The sequence below is a fragment of the Protopterus annectens genome, chromosome 4.part0 (genome assembly GCF_019279795.1).
Source record: "Protopterus annectens isolate FY-2018-M chromosome 4.part0, PAN1.0, whole genome shotgun sequence".
NCBI classification, from domain to species: Eukaryota; Metazoa; Chordata; order Ceratodontiformes; family Protopteridae; genus Protopterus; species Protopterus annectens.
In genome coordinates, this window is record NC_056733.1 from 1,057,132,727 (window position 1) to 1,057,153,154 (window position 20,428).

The 20,428-nt window shown below is 41.0% G+C and overlaps 1 protein-coding gene across 1 annotated transcript in view; it reads right to left on the bottom strand.

Moving 5' to 3' along the window:
- The window catches only part of HMMR (hyaluronan mediated motility receptor), a gene marked incomplete in the record, with an annotated part of 1,493,987 nt that overhangs the window by 476,153 nt on the left and 997,406 nt on the right, over nt 1–20,428 (bottom strand). The window contains 1 exon segment of the mRNA XM_044068985.1: nt 17,134–17,292. Coding sequence (XP_043924920.1) covers nt 17,134–17,292 — 159 coding nt within the window.

Sequence of the window (20,428 nt, forward strand, 5' to 3'; positions counted from 1 at the left end):
TCCCCTCTGTCCTGATGGCAGAATTTCCACACAAGTCACAGTCAGTGAGCTGTTCCTCTTAGTTTACTAACGCAGACTGGTTGCAATCTGCCTGTTGAACAGAAAACCCTCCATGCATACCCAGTTCTTTTCCATGCAAGACTCGGGACAGAAAAGGTCTCAGAAACAAATTTAAAGAAATCTGGACAGACAACAGATTCAACCAGAAAGACCACCATAAAAAAAAAATATGGAATGGGAAGGCAAGAGCATAAATCCAAAAAAACAAAAGAGTGGAGGACCAAGTGCACAGAAGGAACCAATAATAAAATCACACCAGTTAACGCTACCACAAAAATTCAACTGAAATCAAGTTTAACAAGGAGTGCTTTTATCTTAACCACAACCACTAGGAAAAATCCGTGGTATCCCTCAGAGTCTCAGAAAAACCCAGTATGCAACCTATACTGGGTCCAAAACAAACCAAGAAACTTTGGAGGGTAGAGGGTGTGATGTTCAATTCCTGAATTATGTTATGCATTTAGTTCAATTAATGCTAATTGCTTGTGTGCTTCAATAAATGATATTCCATTTTAACTCAGCTGTGGACTACCTATTTTCTATTCAATTGTTTTGTAGCATGTATTTTACAGTTCGATTTTTATTAAGTGTACCGCATAAAATAATTCAGAATGTGAACCATCACACCCTCCAGAATGTAAAGTTTTCTTGGTTTGTTTCTTTTACCTTAACCAGGAACTGCATCAGAAATAAAATATCAAAAATTTTGCTTATATAACCACAGACAGAAAATTTAAATTTTGTCAGCATACAGTCTTAACCAGAGGTCAATATATCAAAAACTAAGAAACCTGAGCAGTTAAAGACTTCATATCTACAACCTGACTGCTCATTACGTATAATTCTGATTCATATTTGGAGTCTGAAATTGCAATGTACTTTAACACCATTACAATAAAACTAGTCAAACTGATTACAGAATATTATAGCTTAACCACCTGGCTATTATACCATTTCAAAAAGAAAAACACGCTCTGTACAAAAACAATTAGGAAGCAGGTTTGAATACAGCCTTCTGTCAAGTTGTACTATTCAAATAGATGGTGTTAATGAGATATGCACCAATTAAATACACAGTCATTGAAGGTATTTCAACCTCTTGTGAAAAGTGATGAAAAATAATCAATACTTAGAACAATTTACATGTCAAGACTTGGTTAAAGCAATGCAAAGCAAATGCTGGCAAACATACAAAATACCCACAAAACATATTTATAAGTTATATTCTAATCCTTCGGTTTTAAAGGAGAATTCACAGCATATGGATGGGTCAAAATATGCAGTCCTGGGGAAGAAAACAACGCTTAACAGAGCAGGTGGATCAACTCTTTCAGATTTTCACTCTCCAGCAAGAAAAACTGAAGTGATGTAATCCTAACATCTCAGTACATAAATGACTGCTGATCTGGTGCCCTCTCCAAGTCCTGTGGTCAGTGTTTCAATGTTTCAAAAGCTAACAAGAGTGGTTAAAGTATTCTTATATACAGGCATGTATTAAAACAATGTACACAGATAACATTCTTCTAATTAAATTTGAGGAGTCATTCTTCAAACTCACTTGCAATCAAAGTTCTTCATAGGTATTTACTAAGCTAATGACCACAAGGGTCTTTGTAAGCCTAGTCATGCATCCCAAATCTCTGACAAGTTCTGATACCCTTGATAAGTGAAGCAGGTGCTTGGGAGATGAAACAGTTGCAAGTTAGGGCCTGGGTTTATAGATTGGTAACTAGGCTATCTGCCCTAGGGCCTAAACAAGCCTAGCCAAACAATACCCCAGATATTCCTTCCCAGAATATTTACTTCCCTGGTCCCCTGTCTAGCAGGGTGACTGACGTGATCTCCGGGGTGAATTTCCCATCTCCCATCTAATCGTCAAGGTTCCTTTTGAAAAGGGTCAAGGAGGCGCTTTACTTGACACATATGGGCAGTCTATTCCAGAGTATGGGGAGTCGCTGGGTTATGAACCTCTCTCTCCAGCATGTTTTGTTTATTGTGATGACAAGGTTTAGATCCCTGGAGCGTGTGGCTCTGAGGGATTGGGATTTCTTTAAGTGGAGCATGTCCAACAGCTCAGGGTTTGACATGGCCTTGTATGTTAAGCAGAGATTGCCTCTGAGTAGACGAAATGCCAGAGTATAGCTGGAATTTTTTTTAGACTGTCAGCATTGGGCATCTGCATTAGGCCTGTGATTCTTTTAGTGAGATATTTCTGCGGCCTTTCCAGCTGTTGCAGATGTCTTTGCGAGGTACATCCCAAACGGGGCGTTGTACTCTATAATGGGTCTGAGGGATGAGTACAGTGGGACAATGACCTTTTTTCTGAATGAAAAGCCCCTAGTGATTAGGTGTGCCACATAGGATTTCCTGATTGTTGTGGCGATGTGGTTATCAAAGGTTAACTATTTACAAGTTGCCTGTATCCATTAGAGACACAAGTTCCAAACCAGGGATGTATTTCCTGTTCATATCCAATTGTCCAAGTTGCACTTGAATTGGATTAGGGAGGAACTCTGCTTCACATGGATGGGAAGCCTGTTCCTTAGACAGGGTAGTCTCCAGGATACATGGCTGTTTCTCCAGCAGGTCCTATTTATATCACAGGCAAGATTTAAGTCTTTAGAACAGGTAATTCAGGTACCGTTTGTTTTGCATATATGAAGGAGGTCCAGAGTGGGGTCTAAATTCCTTGTAAGTCAGGCATAGATCTCCCCTCAAAAGCCTTTAGGAGGAAGAATACAGGAATAGAGCCTTGAGGCAGTCTGCATAGGACACTTGAGTCCAGTATTCTTTTAGTGAGAAACCTCTGTGGACGTTCCAGATGTTGGATATGCCTGGTTAGGTACATACCAAAGGAGGCATTGTACTCTATGACTCATCTGATGAATGCCGAATACAGAGGAACAGTGACTTCCTTGGACTTGGATGGGATGCCATACCTATGCTTATAAGTAACGCAACCTAGAATGATTTCCTTACTACTATAGGCACGTGATGGTCAAAGGCTAGATTACTGTGCATGTCCCTAAGGCCGTGACTAATGGGTCAACTCTAAGGGGTGTGTTGTCACAATAGGATAGTTACCAAGGGTAGATGACTTCCCAAAGGATACTATTATGCATTTCTTGGCATTTAGTTTTAGTCCATGGCTCGGACACCATTCGTCTGCGTCAGCCCCTACTGGAGAACATTTGTGTCAGTGTGGGATTCAATGACAGTCCCTAATTTGCAATCTGCAAAGTTAGTCAGCCAGAGACCACTGACATTGGCCTTGACTTCAGAGAAATAAAAGCCAAAAAGGAGCAATCCAAGGATTGATCCCTGAGGGATTCCATTTGTGACTTGCCTCTTTGTAGAGGTGGACTCCCCAACTCTAACTTCCGGGGTCCTGTCTATGAGCCACTTGGCTATCCACCAGGTGACATAAGAGTTTTTACCTAACCTAGAGTTTGTCAATGTCCGAGTGGGGTATTGTGTCAAATGCCTTGGCCAGGTCAAGGTCTGCAGTGTGAACCATTTTGCCCTCATTCATTATTTTGGTGACCTTCTCAAAGAAGTCCACCAGGTTGAGTAGGCATGACTGGCCCTGGACTAAACCAAACTGGGTTAGGTCCAGTGTCTGGAGGTTTCCTACATAACTATAGATAATTTCCATGACAATTCTTTCCATAGCTTTACATACGACTAGAGAGACATATGGGTCTGTAATTTCCAGGGTCTGTAGATAGCCCACCTTTGTGCAAAGGGATGACTGATGCTGTTCTCCATTCACAAAGCACAGAGCCTGTTTGGAGGCTATAATTAAATAGCAATTCCAGAGGCCCTGATAGGTCATGTTTCATGCCATTTAGAAGTCATCCTGATAAACTGTCTGGGCCCATTGATGCAGTGTTGTTGGCCTTAAGAGAGTATTAAGGACCTGTTCCCTAGTGACAGCAAGGGGAGTTATATTTGATGGTATTTCCTGAGGGAAGGTTGAGAGGGAGAGATGGGGTAAAGCTGGAGCTGCATTTATCAGTCAAGTAGGTTTGCTATATCTTCTGGCTCAGTATAGGTGGGTCCATTTAAAACGAGATCTGCACATAACTGTGCATTGCCTTTGAGGTTGTGCACATAGCTAAATAATGCCTTGTGGTTGTCCTTGGCCTGGGGGGCCAAATTCACCTCAAATTTGGCTTTAGTAGACTATTTGTCCTCTGACATGTTTGTTTGGTTTGATGAGACTGCTTTTATCCTGCTGGGTGCTGCCCTCCTAATTTTTGTCATGATTTTCTTCCTTCTGTTATACAAGCCTACGTATTTTGCAATTCCACCAGGGTGGCTTGTTTGAGTTAGTTCTGTACTACTACTGGGTGGGTACAGATGCCTATATATGCAGCTATTAACATGCTCGTACAGGGTTTCTGTGAAGAGTTCTGCATAGGCAGCAGTGTTCTCAGGGTATATGGGGACTTGAAATTTTGCCAGATTATCACTTAATAGCAGGAGATTAGTCTTAGAATAGTTCCTGAACATTCCAGGTTTAGCTGGGGGTTCAGGTTTTATTTTTACTTCAAAAGGAGACCATTTTGTGGTCTGACCTTACCAAGAAAGACATAACAGTAGTGGGTGTGCAGCAGTCTCCCATAGATCCAGTATGGCTGCACCCCTGCTTGGTGTACTGACGGACTGGTTCAGGGAACATTTATAATATTCAGAAATCCTTGTGCCTGTATGTTTGGTGTCGTATAGGAGTTGGGTAAAGTTGCCTGTGAATATGGTATTGGGTTGGATGGTTAGCGTTTCTAACAAGTTTAAATACATGGTATGGGTTTCCTTTGTCAGAGGAATTGTACAATTCCACTATGACCCAGGAAACTCAAATTGACCAACTCTATTCATAAGGTACTATTAAACAAAATGTTACAAATTTGCTACACCTCAAAAACTTACATTCTGTCCATCAATACTCAGACCATTACGAAAACAGCATACCCATCACAAACCACCAGAGGTACCTAGGTCTCCATCTTGATCCCTCTCTCTCACTCTTACACTATATTTAAGATCAGGTTTCATTTAAATGCATTTTATTACAAATACAGTATTCTCTTTGCACAAAAGTCTAGAAATACAGCCATATTAAAGCAGGCTTTCACAGTCTGCATACAGTTTCAGTGAATACACTTTCATTTAGTGAAAATAACCTTCAGTCAAAAATACTGATAAGACAATGTGCAATACATTGAGCGAGTGAGTACAGATCTCAGGTCAAATATCCAGCATTCCAGAACATTAATGATACTATTCAGGAAGACCGGGATACGAGTGCAGAAACTACAGCCAATTATCAGCAGTTGTTGGAGACAGTATCCCATTCTGCATATAGAATTTACCAACAACATAACGAGTGCAGAATCAGTAGACATTAAGATTTGACTCTGTTATAGTTGACATCTACCTCCACTGTACATAACAAGATATTCTTAACCAAACTACAGTGTATGCAGACTTATTCTGAAAGGCACAAGAACACTTGGCAAATAAAGAAAATACTGGTGCCTGAACAGCACAGTTCTGGGTAATTAACACATCAGATTATGCAACTCAATCTCATCTACAGTAACCTTAGCAAAAAATGTCTTCTCTCCAAAACTGGAATATGGCCTACCCTTATGTCTACATTCCTTACATGGCACTCAAACTACAAACAGAAAACAAAATAAGCCATTTTATTCTAGCAGATTCAAAAATGCATCATTGCAAATTACTAAACCTGAACTGGCTGTCTATTGCACAACAGGCCACACTACTACTACTAAAAAATTGGCATATTTTATCTTCTGACCCTATATTCCATGTGAGTTTCTTAGTGCAGCCCCAAATTTTTATAAAAATAAATACTGTTGAAAAGACAGCTTTGTTTCCCTAATACAAGTAAACTACAGCAACCTAGTATTAGAACTAGTGTATATATATATATATATATATATATATATATATATATATACACATATATATACACATATATATACATATATACATATATACATACATACATATATATATACACATGCATATATATATATATATATATTATACATATATATATTATACATTACACACACATAGTTTGTTACACCCAATCATACGTACATAGGAGATTACTAGGCTAAAAGCTCAAGGGCCCTTAACAAGCCAAGCCAGTTTTACCCAATCTATCTCTAGCAGAAAGATAAGGGTCAGTAAGCGAGGTTTTGACAATTTTTACAGACTGCCTCTGTCCATAAGGGATGTGGGAGCCACCCCAAGAGTGAATTTGTGATTTTCCACCCACTGGCCAGATTGCATTTGGAAATGGTCATGGAAGCCATCTGTTCACTTAAATAGGAAGCATATTCCAAAGGAGAAGCATTCTCTAGGACACATCTGTCTCTCCAGCATGATATATGTCAGATATCAAATTTAGATCTTTGGCGCAGGTAACTCTTGTGCAGTTAAGTTTAGCAAATATGCAACACTTCCATCAGGGCTGGGTCAGAGAATGCCTTGTAAGTCAGGCAGAGATCACTCTTCAGTAATCAGTAGGAAACTGTATACAGTGATTGGGCTTTTAAAATCAGTCTGCATATGACATGATGGTTATAACCTTTTTTTTTTTTTTTTTTGGTGAGAAACTGCTGAGGACGCTTCAACTGTTGCAGGTGCCTGGCAAGGTACATGCCAAAGGGTGCAGTTGTACTTCATTAGTGGTCTGAGAAGGACTGAGTACCGTGGTACTATGACATCTTTATGTCTGGATGCTATTCCCATACTTACAAGATGATCCACATAGGATTTCCTCACCATCATGGACACATGGTGGTCAAAGTTTTAATTACTATTAGAGTCCCCAAATCTCTCACCACTGGGTCCGCTTTTGAGGGGATGCTATCAATGTTGTAATGTGCAGAGGTATTTGATTTCCAAAAGGGTATTATGCACTTTACATTTAGTTTGAGGCCATGCCTCTGAAACCAGTCTGTGTCAGATCATTCTGTTGGATATCAGCATTATTTGCAGAGTCAATGATTGCCCCCAAATTGCAGTGATCAGCAAACTTGGTCAGCCAAAGGCCATTTACATTTGCCTTGATGTCTAAAAAGTATATCCCAACAGGAGAGAGCCCAGCACTGAGGCCTGTGGTGCTGCACTGGTGAATGGCCTCTTGCTGGATGTGGATTTCCCCACTCTAACATGTCCTGTGAGCCATTTAGCTATCCATTTGGTGTTTATGCCCAATTTTGTGAGCTCATCTACAATACCAGAGTGGGTTATTGTGTTAAATGCCTTGGTCAGGTCAAGGTAGACTGTGTGCACTCTTACCCTCGACCGCCTTGGTGACCTCCTTGAAGCAGTCCACCAGACTGAGCAGGCAGGACTGCCCATGACGAGGCCAAACTGGACTGAGTCTACAGTCTGGAGATTTCCTATGTTGTTGTTAATCAGGTCCATGATTATATCCTTTCCATAGCCTTGTATATGAGGCTAGTCAGACTGATGGGTCCATAGTTTCCTGGGTCCCTCGATGGTCCCCCATGTACAGAGGGATGACTGTGCTGTCCTTCATTCTACTCTGACAAAGCCTATCTGGAGACTGTGGTTAAAAAAAGGTCCAAGTCTGTCTGCTAAAGCATGTTTCAAGCTATTTAATAGGCACTTTGACGTGTTTCTAGCTTTAGAGAGCACAGTGGTGACCTGTTCTTTTGTGATAACAGGCAAAGGAATGGTAGGGGTTATTTCTTGGGGAGTGACCGAAAGTGATGAGGGGGTGAAATTTGAGCAGAATTCATCAGTCAGCAGTTTTGCTGTTTATTCTGGCTGAGTACAGGTAGTGTCATCTACAAGCTAAATCAGCACGTTGAGCATTTCTCTTATAACTTCAGACATAACTAAAAAATGCTTTGTGGTTATCATTTGGCTTGGGAAACTATTGTAGTTTCTTATTTTGCTTTTAAAGACTTGACTTGTTCCCTGATTTGCCTGTTGAGGCTAATGAAATTTTTCTCCGTTATGCACCCTCCCATTTACTTCAACAGGAATTTCTTCCTTCTGTTGTATAGTCTATTTATGATAGGGGGCCACCAGAGTGACTTGTTTTTTCAGCTAGACCTGGGTTTTGTTCAGCCAGGTACTGCATTTTCTATGCAGTTGTTTAAGTGGTTGTACAAGGCCATTCATGTAGACTTCTGCATAGGCCTCCATGTTTTCGGGTTTAGGGGAGCTTTAAAATTATCTATACTATTACTTAATAAAAGGCAATTTGCCTTGGAAAAACTCTTTAGGGTTTTCATGGGGGTGGGGTTCTACTGCTGTATTTATTTCTAAGTCCAATTTATGATGCAACCTTACTAATGCAGACATTACACTGGTGGGGGTAGGGGGGGATGCAATGCTTCATCTAGAATATTTTGAATGCTGTGATTTGTTTTCTTTACCTTGTGTTTTGTTTGTGGTCTGCTTTTAACTGCATATTAAAACTTCAAAAGACACCACAGCTCTGTCTCTTGAGTCAGCCAGAAATTAGAACTGATCAATTAAGGACTCATAAGATAGAAGAGGTCACATAAGGTTAATCATTTGTGAACTGAGGGGGTGGAGCTAGGAACTAAACCTTCTATTTAAGGGGTAAAATAAAACATTTCAGAGCTTTACTGGAAAGGCTCAACCAGACTCTGCTACACTTTGCTGTGAGGGAAAGGTTGCTTTGCTTTTTATTTGTTATTTTGTATTAGTTTATTGCCTTTTTATATTTTGAGTGCTGTGACTTGTTTTCTGCTTTTAATTGCATATTAAAACTTCAAAAGACACCACAGCTCTGTCTCTTGAGAGTCAGGCAGAAATTTTTCCCTACCCCCCCCCCCCCACCTTGTCACTGTTGTGTTAAATACCACTGTCTTTCTAGTTGCCTGCCTCTTATGTTAATTTGACCATATATTGCATTTCCTCTCTGCTTTCACTGGCTTGTGTGAGCACAAAATTATCATTTTGTGAAATCACTCCCCTTTCAACTATTTAACTTTATTGGCCATTCTACTGTATTCAATACTACCGGAATAATAAAGTGATCACCCGCTTTCAATCTATCTTACCGTTTTAAAAATAGTGACTTTCCACTAAAACTTAACTTTTTAGACAGGTAAAACTTAAGTTACCTACTTTCACATCCAACTTCTCCAGTGCACACTGCAGTGTTTAGGATAAACCATTTTTTTCATCTTACCTTTAAGTGTCCCTGTGACTAGTACTTGCTCCAATACCTGCTGGAAAGCTCTAGGAAGCCGTAAACTGATACAAGCACTCAACTCTCCTTATTAATAAGGAGAAATTAATCATAGGCACTAAACAGCCTATAATTGCAAAGTACCTTGCTAAGGTAAGGGAAAACAGCTCCTGTATTTTTCAAAAAAAGCACCATACCAGGCATGTCCAAGGGTCAGCTTCCGTTGATTTCTCCTGTCCACCTTGTGAATCTGGGCATACTGGGGCAATGCAGCAATTGCCTCATACACAGACAACCCTCTCATCTTATCACCCAACACTACAACCTGTGAGAGATGCACTTACATAGCCAAACTGGAAGCAAAGTTCTTCACCCAGGATTGTGCTAGACAGTCAAGAGAAGGTTAACACCCACACTACACCTCAAGCAACACATAGCCCTTCTAAACTCACACCACTAACACCCACACATAGCAACACTAAATCCACATATGCGGAGGCCCTTATCTGTAACCTGTCCAAGCAACAAGGACCTCCGAAGATGAAACGCAAACAAACACCAATCACAACCAAAGTGTCACATAGCTCACAACACCAGTGTGCCACCCAGCAACAGCCCCTAAGGCAAGCCAACGTACCTAACACTTTAGTCATAGGTGCCTTTATAGTCAGGCACACTGATGTCCCACTCACCAGGCTGAACAAGGAGAAAATTACAGTGAACTGCCTGTCAGGTGCCGGGATCTGCCACAACTCATGCACTCAAGTCACTCCACAACAAGTACAAATATGACTCTGTCATTATCCATATTGGAGTGAATGACTTGAGACGTACCTCCCTGGACTACATGAAGAGAGACATGGAAGAGCTTTCGGATCATGTGGCCCAGGCAGGTATGAACCTAGCCCTGAGTAGCATCCTGCCTTCGCCCAGAATGATACCACAATACAAGGACAAAATGATTGACTTCAACAATTGGCTAATCTTCTGGTGTCATTCAAAGGGGATCCAGTATCTTTCTGCATGGGACGACATGATAGACAAACCACGATGCTTTGCCAGAGATGGTCTGCACCTGTCGCTCCTGGGATTCAGGTTACTGGCTAAGGCTCTTGCCAACCTTATAGTGCCTTTTTTAGGCAAAGTTCAAAGGAAAAAAAACACCACCATAACAGGTACAAGCATGCAAAATATGAAGGTAATGCTACTCAATGCTAGAAGTCTAAACCTCAAAATGCACTCTCTCGAAGCACTCCTAAAAATGGAGAACACTGATATCTGTGCAGTAACTGAGACCTGGTTCAAGGCTCCAGAGAGTACCCCTGCAATACCAGGCTACAACTCTTACCACACTTTTCAGTCACCAAACCAGGACCGAAACATTAAAGGCGGAGGAGTGTCAATATTCACCAAGGATATTCACAACACCAGGCTAGTTGCCCAACACAATGCATCTGAAATTCTCCAGGTGCAACTAACACTAGGTAAGACTGCAATCCAAATTGTAGCTTGCTACAGATCCTCCACCATGCCCCAAGATTCTCACTACACCTTTCTAAACATACTGGAAAATATTAATATACAACCAAATACCCTAATACGGGGTGATTTCAACTACCCTGAAATTAACTGGGAAAACTACTCGTGTACCAACACCTTTGCCCAACGATTCTTGGAATTCATAAATTCCAATGCCCTGGACCAACTAAATCCATAGTCCCACCCAAGGGCTCCCATATCCTAGACCTGGTCATTACCAACATGGGAAATCGATGCTCCACACCTATGGTCACACCCCCTCGTTGGTCAGGTCAGACCATAAGCTAATCACCCTTAACATCCACATCCCACCCACCATTAAGGAAACATCCATAAAAAACTTCTCCAAAGCCAACTTCATGCTACTCAAGTCAGAAGTTACAAACTTCATGACACCCACGCAGACAGGAACCAAAAGTTCGATTGTTGAGTCCTACACTAAGGCACTGTACGAGCACATCCACTCATGCATGAATTGTGCCATCCCAAATAGAACCAAGATGCTCTCCTCCAAAAAAAGGAAGCCAATCTGGTGGTCCCCTGCCATAAACTAACTTTACAACAAAAGGAAGAAACTGTTGCAGAAAAGAAGAAAATCCTAGGATGCAAAAACCTCCCTTACCAGCCTCAGTAAGAAGCTGAGATCCCTCATAAAATCCTCCAAAACTAGTTACGAAAATAAAATTGCCAAAGATTCCAAAGACAACCACAAGGCATTCTATAACTATGTCAAGAATCTAAATGGCAATGCTCAGATCTGCTCTGAGCTACAACAGAATGGCATTAAATATACTGATCCCAAGGATATTGCCAATATCCTGGCAGATCGATTCAGTGCCAACTTCACCCCCTAAATGGCCCATCTCAATACCAGAAGATTGCCAAATTCCAGTAATAGCGGCCACACAGGTAACAAAACACACTCTCCAAAGCTAAGAATACAGCATCCATGGGACCAGATGACATCCCGGGCTGTGTACTACATAAACTACAAAATGAACTGGCACCTCACCTAAGTGTCATAATCATACCCTCACCTCAGGGCTTCGTGCCCACTGAGTGGCGCACAGCTACAGTTATCCCACTCCACAAGGGGGGGATCCACCTTGGATGCCGGGAACTACCGCCCCAGTCTGAAGAGCCTGATCTGCAAGGCCATGGAGCGTATTATCATGGAACTTATAACAGACATTGTGAACCTTCAAACCCTGGACCCCACCCAGTTTGGGTTTGTGAAGGGCTGATCTTGTCTCCTGATCCTGATTGACTTCTTTGAATCAGTCTCCAGAGCCGTGGACGTGGGTAAGGCAGTCCACACAGCCTATCTGGAACTTGCAAAGGCCTTTGACACCTTCCCCCACTCTGGAATCATAGATAAACTTACTAAGCTGGACATTAATCCCTATGTCACTCGATGGGTTGCCAACTGGCTTACTGACAGAACCCACACTGTAAAAGTAGCGGACTGCAAATCCAGCTCCAGACAAGTGACAAGTGGAGTACCTCAGGGTTCAGTCCTGGGATCTTCTCTTGTTTGGCATCTACTTCTCTGAAGTACAGGCCAACACTAAGGGACTCTGGCTAACAAAGTTCGCAGATGACTGCAAACTGGGACACATTATTGAATCCCCAAAATGATGTGGATACTCTACAAAAGGGCCTTACAGAAACAGATGCTTGGTGCCAGAGCCATGGGCTCAAGCTCAATGCCAAGAAATGTATAGTTATCCCCTTTGGGAAAAAAATATGTACCCGTGAATTACCACATAGGTGGCAGTACACTAAACACCGAAAGTGTGATAAGGGACTTGGGGACACAGGTGGACAGTGGTCTCACCTTCAATAACCACATCGCCAGAACAGTCAGGAAATCCTTCTATGTGGGGCACACATCATTAAAGGCTTTTCATCCAAAAAAAGGAGGTCATTGTCCCACTGTACTCATCCCTCATTAGACCCATTATAGAATACAATGCCCCATATTGTATGTACCTTTCAAGACATTTGCAACAACTTGAAAGGCCATAGAAATACCTCACTAAAAGAATCACAGGCCTAAAGCAGATGCCCTATGCAGACTGCCTTAAAAAAACCTCCAGATATACTCTGTCGCATATCGTCTACTCTGAGACAATCTCTGCTTAACATACAAGGCCATGACAAACCCAGAGCTGTTGGACATGCTACACTTAAAGAAATCCCAATCACTCAGAGCCACACGCTCCAGGGATCTAAACCTTGTCATCACAATAAACAAAACATGCTGAAGTGTAGGTTCCTGACCCAGAGACTCACCAGACTCTGGAATAGATTGCCTATACATGTCAAGCAGAGAGCCTCTTTGGCCCTCTTCAAAAGGAACATTGATGATTGGATGGGAGAAAGGAAATTCACCCCAGGGATCACGTCAGTCGCCCTGCTAGACAGGGGTCCAGGGAAGTAAATAGTGTGGGAAGAAATAGCCAGGGAATTGTTACGGCTAGGCTTGTATAGGCCCTAGAGCAGATAGCCTAGTACCAACCTATGAACCATGTTTGTGAGTACTATGTCAAGGATATTTTAGCCCCTAGTTGGAATGCAGACCAGTTGTCCCAGAGCATTTGCATTGACAAAGTCCAGAAATCGCTGAGCCTACATGCTAGTGGCAGTGTACTTTTCCCAGTTCACAGAGGGGTAGTTAAAACTGTCCACGAGTAGTGTGGTGGTGCTTAACGGTAAGTGATTCTTTTGACTTCAGGTATGTGGAGTTGCTTTCATGCTTTATGGTTTGGGACCTGTACCTAGCCATATAGTGGGTGATTTTGCCTATGGTCAGCTGGACATGGAATACTTCAAAAGCAAGTCATCCTGCTCAACCAATCTAGAGGTGTAACATGTAAATGGAAACGCCTCCTCTGTTTTTTCCTTTTCAGAGGTTAGTCTGAATGTGTTATAGGCATTGCAGCCTTGCACAGTCATGGAGTGCAGTTTCTTAAGACTGCTAGGACTGAGCAGTAGTACCCTTTACCTTGGTATTAGAAGAATTTGTTACGCTGGTAAGTCTGTTGGTTTGGCACTGCCTAAAAAAGGCACTACGGGGGGTAGCTAATGCTTTGGCCAGTATTCAAAAGCCTAGTAGTGACAGTTGCAGACAATCTCTGGCAAAGTAGCATGGTCTGTTGATTATACTGTCTAAGGCTGATGAATACTGGATCCCCTTGAATTGACACCAGTAGCTAAGCCAATTACTGAAGTCAATCATTTTCTGTTTGTATTGTGGTATTCTTGGTGAGGGTAGAATGCTGCTCAATGAGGCTCACACCAGCATGTAACACATTCAGAGGTCCATCATGTCTCTCTTCATATAGTCCATGGAGGTACATATGTCATTCCCACCACTTGTACTATGAGTAGATCATACTGGTACTTGTGGTTGAGTGACCCAAGGTGTTCAAAGCAAGAGGCCAGCACCAAAGTGTTGCAAGTACACAAAACGTTTATTTATCCACAATAAAGTAATATTACCACCATACCGGTTTCGGCAGACATGCCTTCTTCAGTGATAAGAGACATGTCAGTAAAGCAATACACAAGACATTTATATAGAATTAAATAAATAAAATAAATCCTCTTCCTGTTAAGTCACTTCCTCTAGAGAAATATATAACAAACCTAATACATAAGATATAAATGATCATTAAGTCCCAGAGAAAATAACCCCCCCCCCCAATTTGATAATCCAGTATTTTTCCTTTATTAAGAATGGAATGCCAGTCAAGTTTATTACTTCTGTCCCCCTGGATCTTGTCTACAATCAAAGTAAAATCTGGCAGTGCTATGAGAGATGCAGTGTCTGTATAAGGCATTAGTTAGTCGTTTGTTACGTGTGTCGCTTAGGTGCGCGGACATGCGAATACGTAGGGGGCGAGAAGTTTGACCCATACAGAACGTTTGCCAGATATATAAACCAGTCAGTTCTACACTTGCCAAAAAATTGTGCGTCTTATACCGGACTGGTATTTTGCTGGAAAATTGTTTAGACTTGTGTATATGTTTACACAATGTACAGTGGCCACATGGAAATGTACCCAATAGCTTGTCCCCAGTTATGGCCAGTTGATGACTGAAAGGCCCCCCTACTGCCAACATGTTTGAAGTGTGCAAAATGTGATCCCAACGTCTTTCCCCTGCAAAAGGGGAATTTGCATTTGGGACCAGGAACCTGATATTACAACTCATTAGCACGTTCCAATTTCTGGACACAACATCCCTAATCAAATTAACATTCCACCCATAGGTTGCAACAAACCTAATGGTATCCAAATTATCCTCCTGGGTTTTATTTTTGTATTCTAGTAACTGTGTTGTCTCTTGTGTAGTGGCCCAATTACTGGCAGATAGGCTATCCTGTTGTTTATAATCCCCAACTTGAAATCTATGGGTTAGGTCCTGCTGAAATGAGACAATATTGTGTTGAACAAATCCCCTTGCTGGCCTCTTGCTTTGAACAATTGCATTTAGTTTGGCTGTTTGCACCTGCCGTACTTACGAGTGTTTTTTGGCTTCTGAGTGACCCAAGTGCCTGCGTGACACTATGAATCCTGGCCCCTGAAAGGTAACTTAACCCTCATTCCAGCTTGGTGAGGGGACCCATCCAGGTCTCTCACAATGGATTATCTTATGACCAAAATGTTTGAATTTATAGTGTTTTGCTTACGGGCTTGCTTGTGGAGACACTGATGTGTATTTGTGGCATATTTGGTCCTGACTGGGTTTTGTTTGCATGTAGTTTCTGAGGGCAGCGTATGGGTGGCCTCTGAGGTTTTAAGTTCCTTACGAGCATCTGCACGTGTGTGCGCGTCAAGATCATGTTTAGTGAGGGAAATAATGTGTGCGTTTGACAACCTGTTTGAAAGAGTAGTGTCTCAATTTTCATAGTGTAATTACATCTCTCGTTCCTGAAACAAACACAGTAGGTACGTGGTTGTCAGTTTACATGAGACTATTGCTACATTGCCTCAGGATGCCCATGTCCACTGGGCGGGCCACATGGTTTCAGGTTTTCTACTATGGATTTAACCAGTGAGAAGAGTGGGGAGATTTAACTGGACTGGGTGCTATACACACAGTGTGAACTAAAGGCAATGCTGCTGTGTCAGATGATCCTAGAGCAGCAGGGGAATTAGGAAAGGTTACAGAGTTATTCTGCAGGAAAAGTTTAACTTTAATGTGTGTGCATCTGTATGGGGCACTGCTAAGCATTGCTGCACAGAGCGCAGCCTAATGCAAACGCTGGGTTTACATAGAACCAAAACAAATTTTAAGCAGCCTAATGCAATCACTGGGTTTACATAGAACCAAAAACAAATTTTACAACAGCAAGGCCTATAGACCAATCAGGAAAACAAAAACTTTCAACCATCAGTCCCCCCCCCCAACTTGGATAGGTTTATTACAGCACAATTCTGCCACAAAAATGCAGTCAGAAAAACCCTCTTAATGCAAAAATGCTGGTTTTAGAACTCAAGTGCAGGGACACCACACAATCTAGATACGAATGCCCTGCAAAACTAGCAAACAATGCAAGCAATATAGCAACAGAAAGAGTTAAGCTTTGAAATTTTTATAAAATGCAAGAAATATAATTAACACAATATTCTTATTAAATACAGTAAAAGTAATCAGCAGAAGTACAAAATACTTATTTTCATCCTTTTAGTGGCAGATGGCTTCAGATGCAGCACATTCTCAGGCAAAGTAGCCATATCAAGAGCAGGTCTGAGGAATTGAGCACAAACCCATACAAAGACTGAGCTGATACAAGAATCAGAAAAGTTTTAGAACAGCAAATAAAGTGGCATTGCAAATTTTGATACTGTATATAGTACTGTACAGTGACTGAAACGGTTCAGTATACCAGTTCACTGCTATGGTAAACAAAATGTCAAGACATGGAAAATGCACATTAGGTCATGAAAGGTAAACAGCCTCTCCCCCATTAATCCACAGCCCCTTTTCCAAATTTTTGCACATAGGGTCGGGATGTCTCCCCAACAGTGAAAGTCATCTAGAACCAATGTTTCCATTACTGGGTGGCTAACCATGTCTCAAGTAGCTCTTCCACACAGCACACTTGCACACACACCTATGGCCAATTTAGAGTGCCCAATCCACCTACTGCATGTTCAGAAGGCACCTCAGCTGAGAATCAAACTAGGAAACCTCTTGTTGTGAGGCGACATTATCTGCTGCATCACTGTGCTGCCCCGAACAGCTTCTCCCCCACTCAGCATCAAATGCAGGTGATCACTTACCTGGCGTACTCTTCTTTAGCCTTTTCTTTTGAAAGCTGAACATCAGATAACTGTTGCTCTGTCTTGTGAAGATCCTTTTTCAACTCTGCCACTGTTTCGTGCAGAGAGCAGTTTGTTTTCTCAAGACTCTGCATTTGTTTTGACAGGGACATCTTGTACCTAACAAATATTAAAAAAAAAAAACAAGTTTCAACAGGGATTCTGGATTTTTTTCTGTGCAAACGTATGATAGTATGCCACATCAGCTGTTGTACAAGGTGACCCCATACAGCAGGTCAGAACTAAATTACTTCTCCTGCCCTTATATGGTTTTACAAATTTCTCAGAGTAGAGCATGCCCACAGACAATACTAACTTGTCATCCACAGAACAGTACATGCAACTTGTTTAGCGGGCAAATCTAACATACTCCAATTTGAATTCTTTTGACCCAATTATACTTGGTAGGAAACCGTATATACAAAAGCCCTAAAAAATTGCATCTTCTTTAAACACCCCAAATGGAGACAGGCTACCTGTACGCTGATAACTTCAATACCTCCTCTTCCTTGCAGTGGGTTAACACCTTGAAAAAATAAGCACAACAAGGACAATAATGTGGTGTGTGTGTATGTATATATATATATATATATATATATATATATATATATATATACACACATACACATACATTCACAAGGTGAAACACATAGTTAAAATAAATGACAGGGGCATTAAAGGTATGTATTCAACAATCTGTAACGAACTGCAACGAGCCTGTGACAGTCATTGGTAGCTCCCTTAAGGATACAGCCCAGTGTTACAACACACACCAATGCCACACCCCCTTGATCTGAGAGAGACACAATAAAGAGATGCAAAACAATGCAAGGAGAAAATACTGTGCTAAAGAAAGCAGGATGGAGAGGAGAGTGGACAAGTCAGATGATAGCTGCCCCTTAGGGAGAACAGCCAGCCTAAATGGGCTACGCTCATGGAGTTCATACCTCTTATGACTGTGCTGGTAGATTTAGAAGCCCTACATATTTTTCCCCAGTCTTCCTTGTAAATTGCCTATTAATCACTTCCCATTTCTTAATCTCCTTTGTTTCTTAACCTTTAACAGCATCATTCTAGCCTCAACTAAAAGCTGCACAAGAGCTGTCCTTTAGCACTCTTGTCCCTTTCTTTTGCCTAAACTGTTAACAGTTGCAGACAGGGAAGGCAATATTTAGCCCACACTGCAAACTCCTGCTTAACCTAATTTAACTTCAAGAGGTGGATGCAACAGAGTTATTTGCTCTCACTACCTTGGTTTCTTTTCCTGATTTCTTCCACTAAATTCCAATCCCTTGTGCCTATTTTCTATACCCCTACTTGCTGACACCCTTTTTGGTCAAAATCTCTTCTCCATTCCTATTCTGGGTTTAGGAATTAGAATACGTTCTGCTACTATGTGAATATTACATTCAGGACAGTTACTATTCTATTTAAATGACTTGCATTTAAACCCCTAAATCTTTATACCCCCACTGTTTCAGCATCCTTTACTACTTTGGTTTAAAACCTTCTCCGTGGATTATCTATACAAGCAGAAACTGGACAGCTTTTAAGTACTCCTTCAAATCTGGTAACCCTAAACCACATTATACAACAGATGAATCAGGTAACCCTAAACCATATTATTCAATGGGGGAATCAACTTCTCACATAATTCTTGTCCTCGTCCACTTGGAAATAAATGTCAACTCTCATCCACAATTTCTGCTCGATAAAAATTGTCCAACCTGTACAGAAGACTGAAGTGACTAAACATTTTCACTGGTTGCATATTATCCATAATCAACAGCTTCCAGTTTCTCAGTTTTTGTATTCTCTTATGTTTCATTTCTTCCCATGTATCCTTAGCTGCAATAATAGAATCCTTTATAATCCATACATTTAAATATTTCATCTTATGCCCCCCCCCCCATACAGACAAGTATGGGTACTGCTGAATCCATTCATGTATGGATGGACAGGGAGGTTATCACTGCACCCTTTGTTTTATTTTCATTTACTTTATATCCTGAAAAGACATGAAACTGTCAAAATGGTTCACAACATAGAAACATACTTATCTGGATTTATCAAATACTAAATATCTGCAAATAAAGCTCATTTGTCTTGATCCTAACCAGTAATATCCTAGAATTTATGATTGACTTATTCCTTTGCTAAAATCTCCATATACAAAGCAAATAATACCTTCCTGCCCAGTTACACTGTTTAAACGCATCCCGTCAGAAAATAACCCTCCCACTTCAAATTCTTGCCTTCAGCTCTTCATATATCCTCCTTATTAACCTTAATATTCTATCAGGGAACACGAATAGTAACATTGCCCTACTCAAAATTCCAAATGAGTAATCCTCTCTGCACTGAGATTTATTACCAACAGCAAGGTTAACAAACGCCATTTCCCTCTGGATTATCACTGTTGTATTAATGTTACCTCCCTGCCACAAAAATGGATCTGTATTAAGCAGTTGTGCAACATCTATACCACTCTTGTTGGATACCATAGGCAAACTTTATAACTGTGGTTTAAAAACAAAATGGGTCTATATGAAGCAAGGTATTAAAGGGTCTTTACCCTCCTTGGTATAGAGTTATCGCAACTTCCCAAGATGGAATACCATCTGTTCCTGCAGACCTATCTGGAGATAGATTCAACAGGAATGGCTTTTCCCTTTTTTTTTTTCAATCTTGACTATTAATCGTCATTCTCCACTGCTAATGTGACTGAGCAAGTCACTTAACCAGACACTGCTTCAAGGCAGAGTCTTAAAAAGGTCCAAGGAAATCAGTAATCCACCCTGGAAAAAAGTTGAGCCTCATCTTCCTCCACGCTTGACATGTCACTCAATTCCATTTGTGACTTTCCATGCTTTCCCCATTCCTGTGCTTTATACACATTTTTGTAAAAATTCTGAAATATCTCTAAGATCAGATCTCTAGTTATTGTTCTTATGGGCTTCCTAAGTTTGGCTAAAATTCTTCATTCTTCATGTTGCTTAAGTCACTGAACTAAAGGTTTTGTCTACAATTATCAAAAACAGATAGTTAGCACAGCACTCCTAAACTCATGTGTATTATCCAAATACTCCCTTACTTCCCCTTGTGCAGCTTCTCATCTTGTATACTGTGCGATTCCCCTTCTGCAACACTAACCTTTAACACTTCCAAAAAATAATTTCTTACTCCTTTTTTCCATCTCCCTCATTTCTGTCTTGTTTTTACTCTCCATTTTAATCTTATACCATTCACTAGCTAT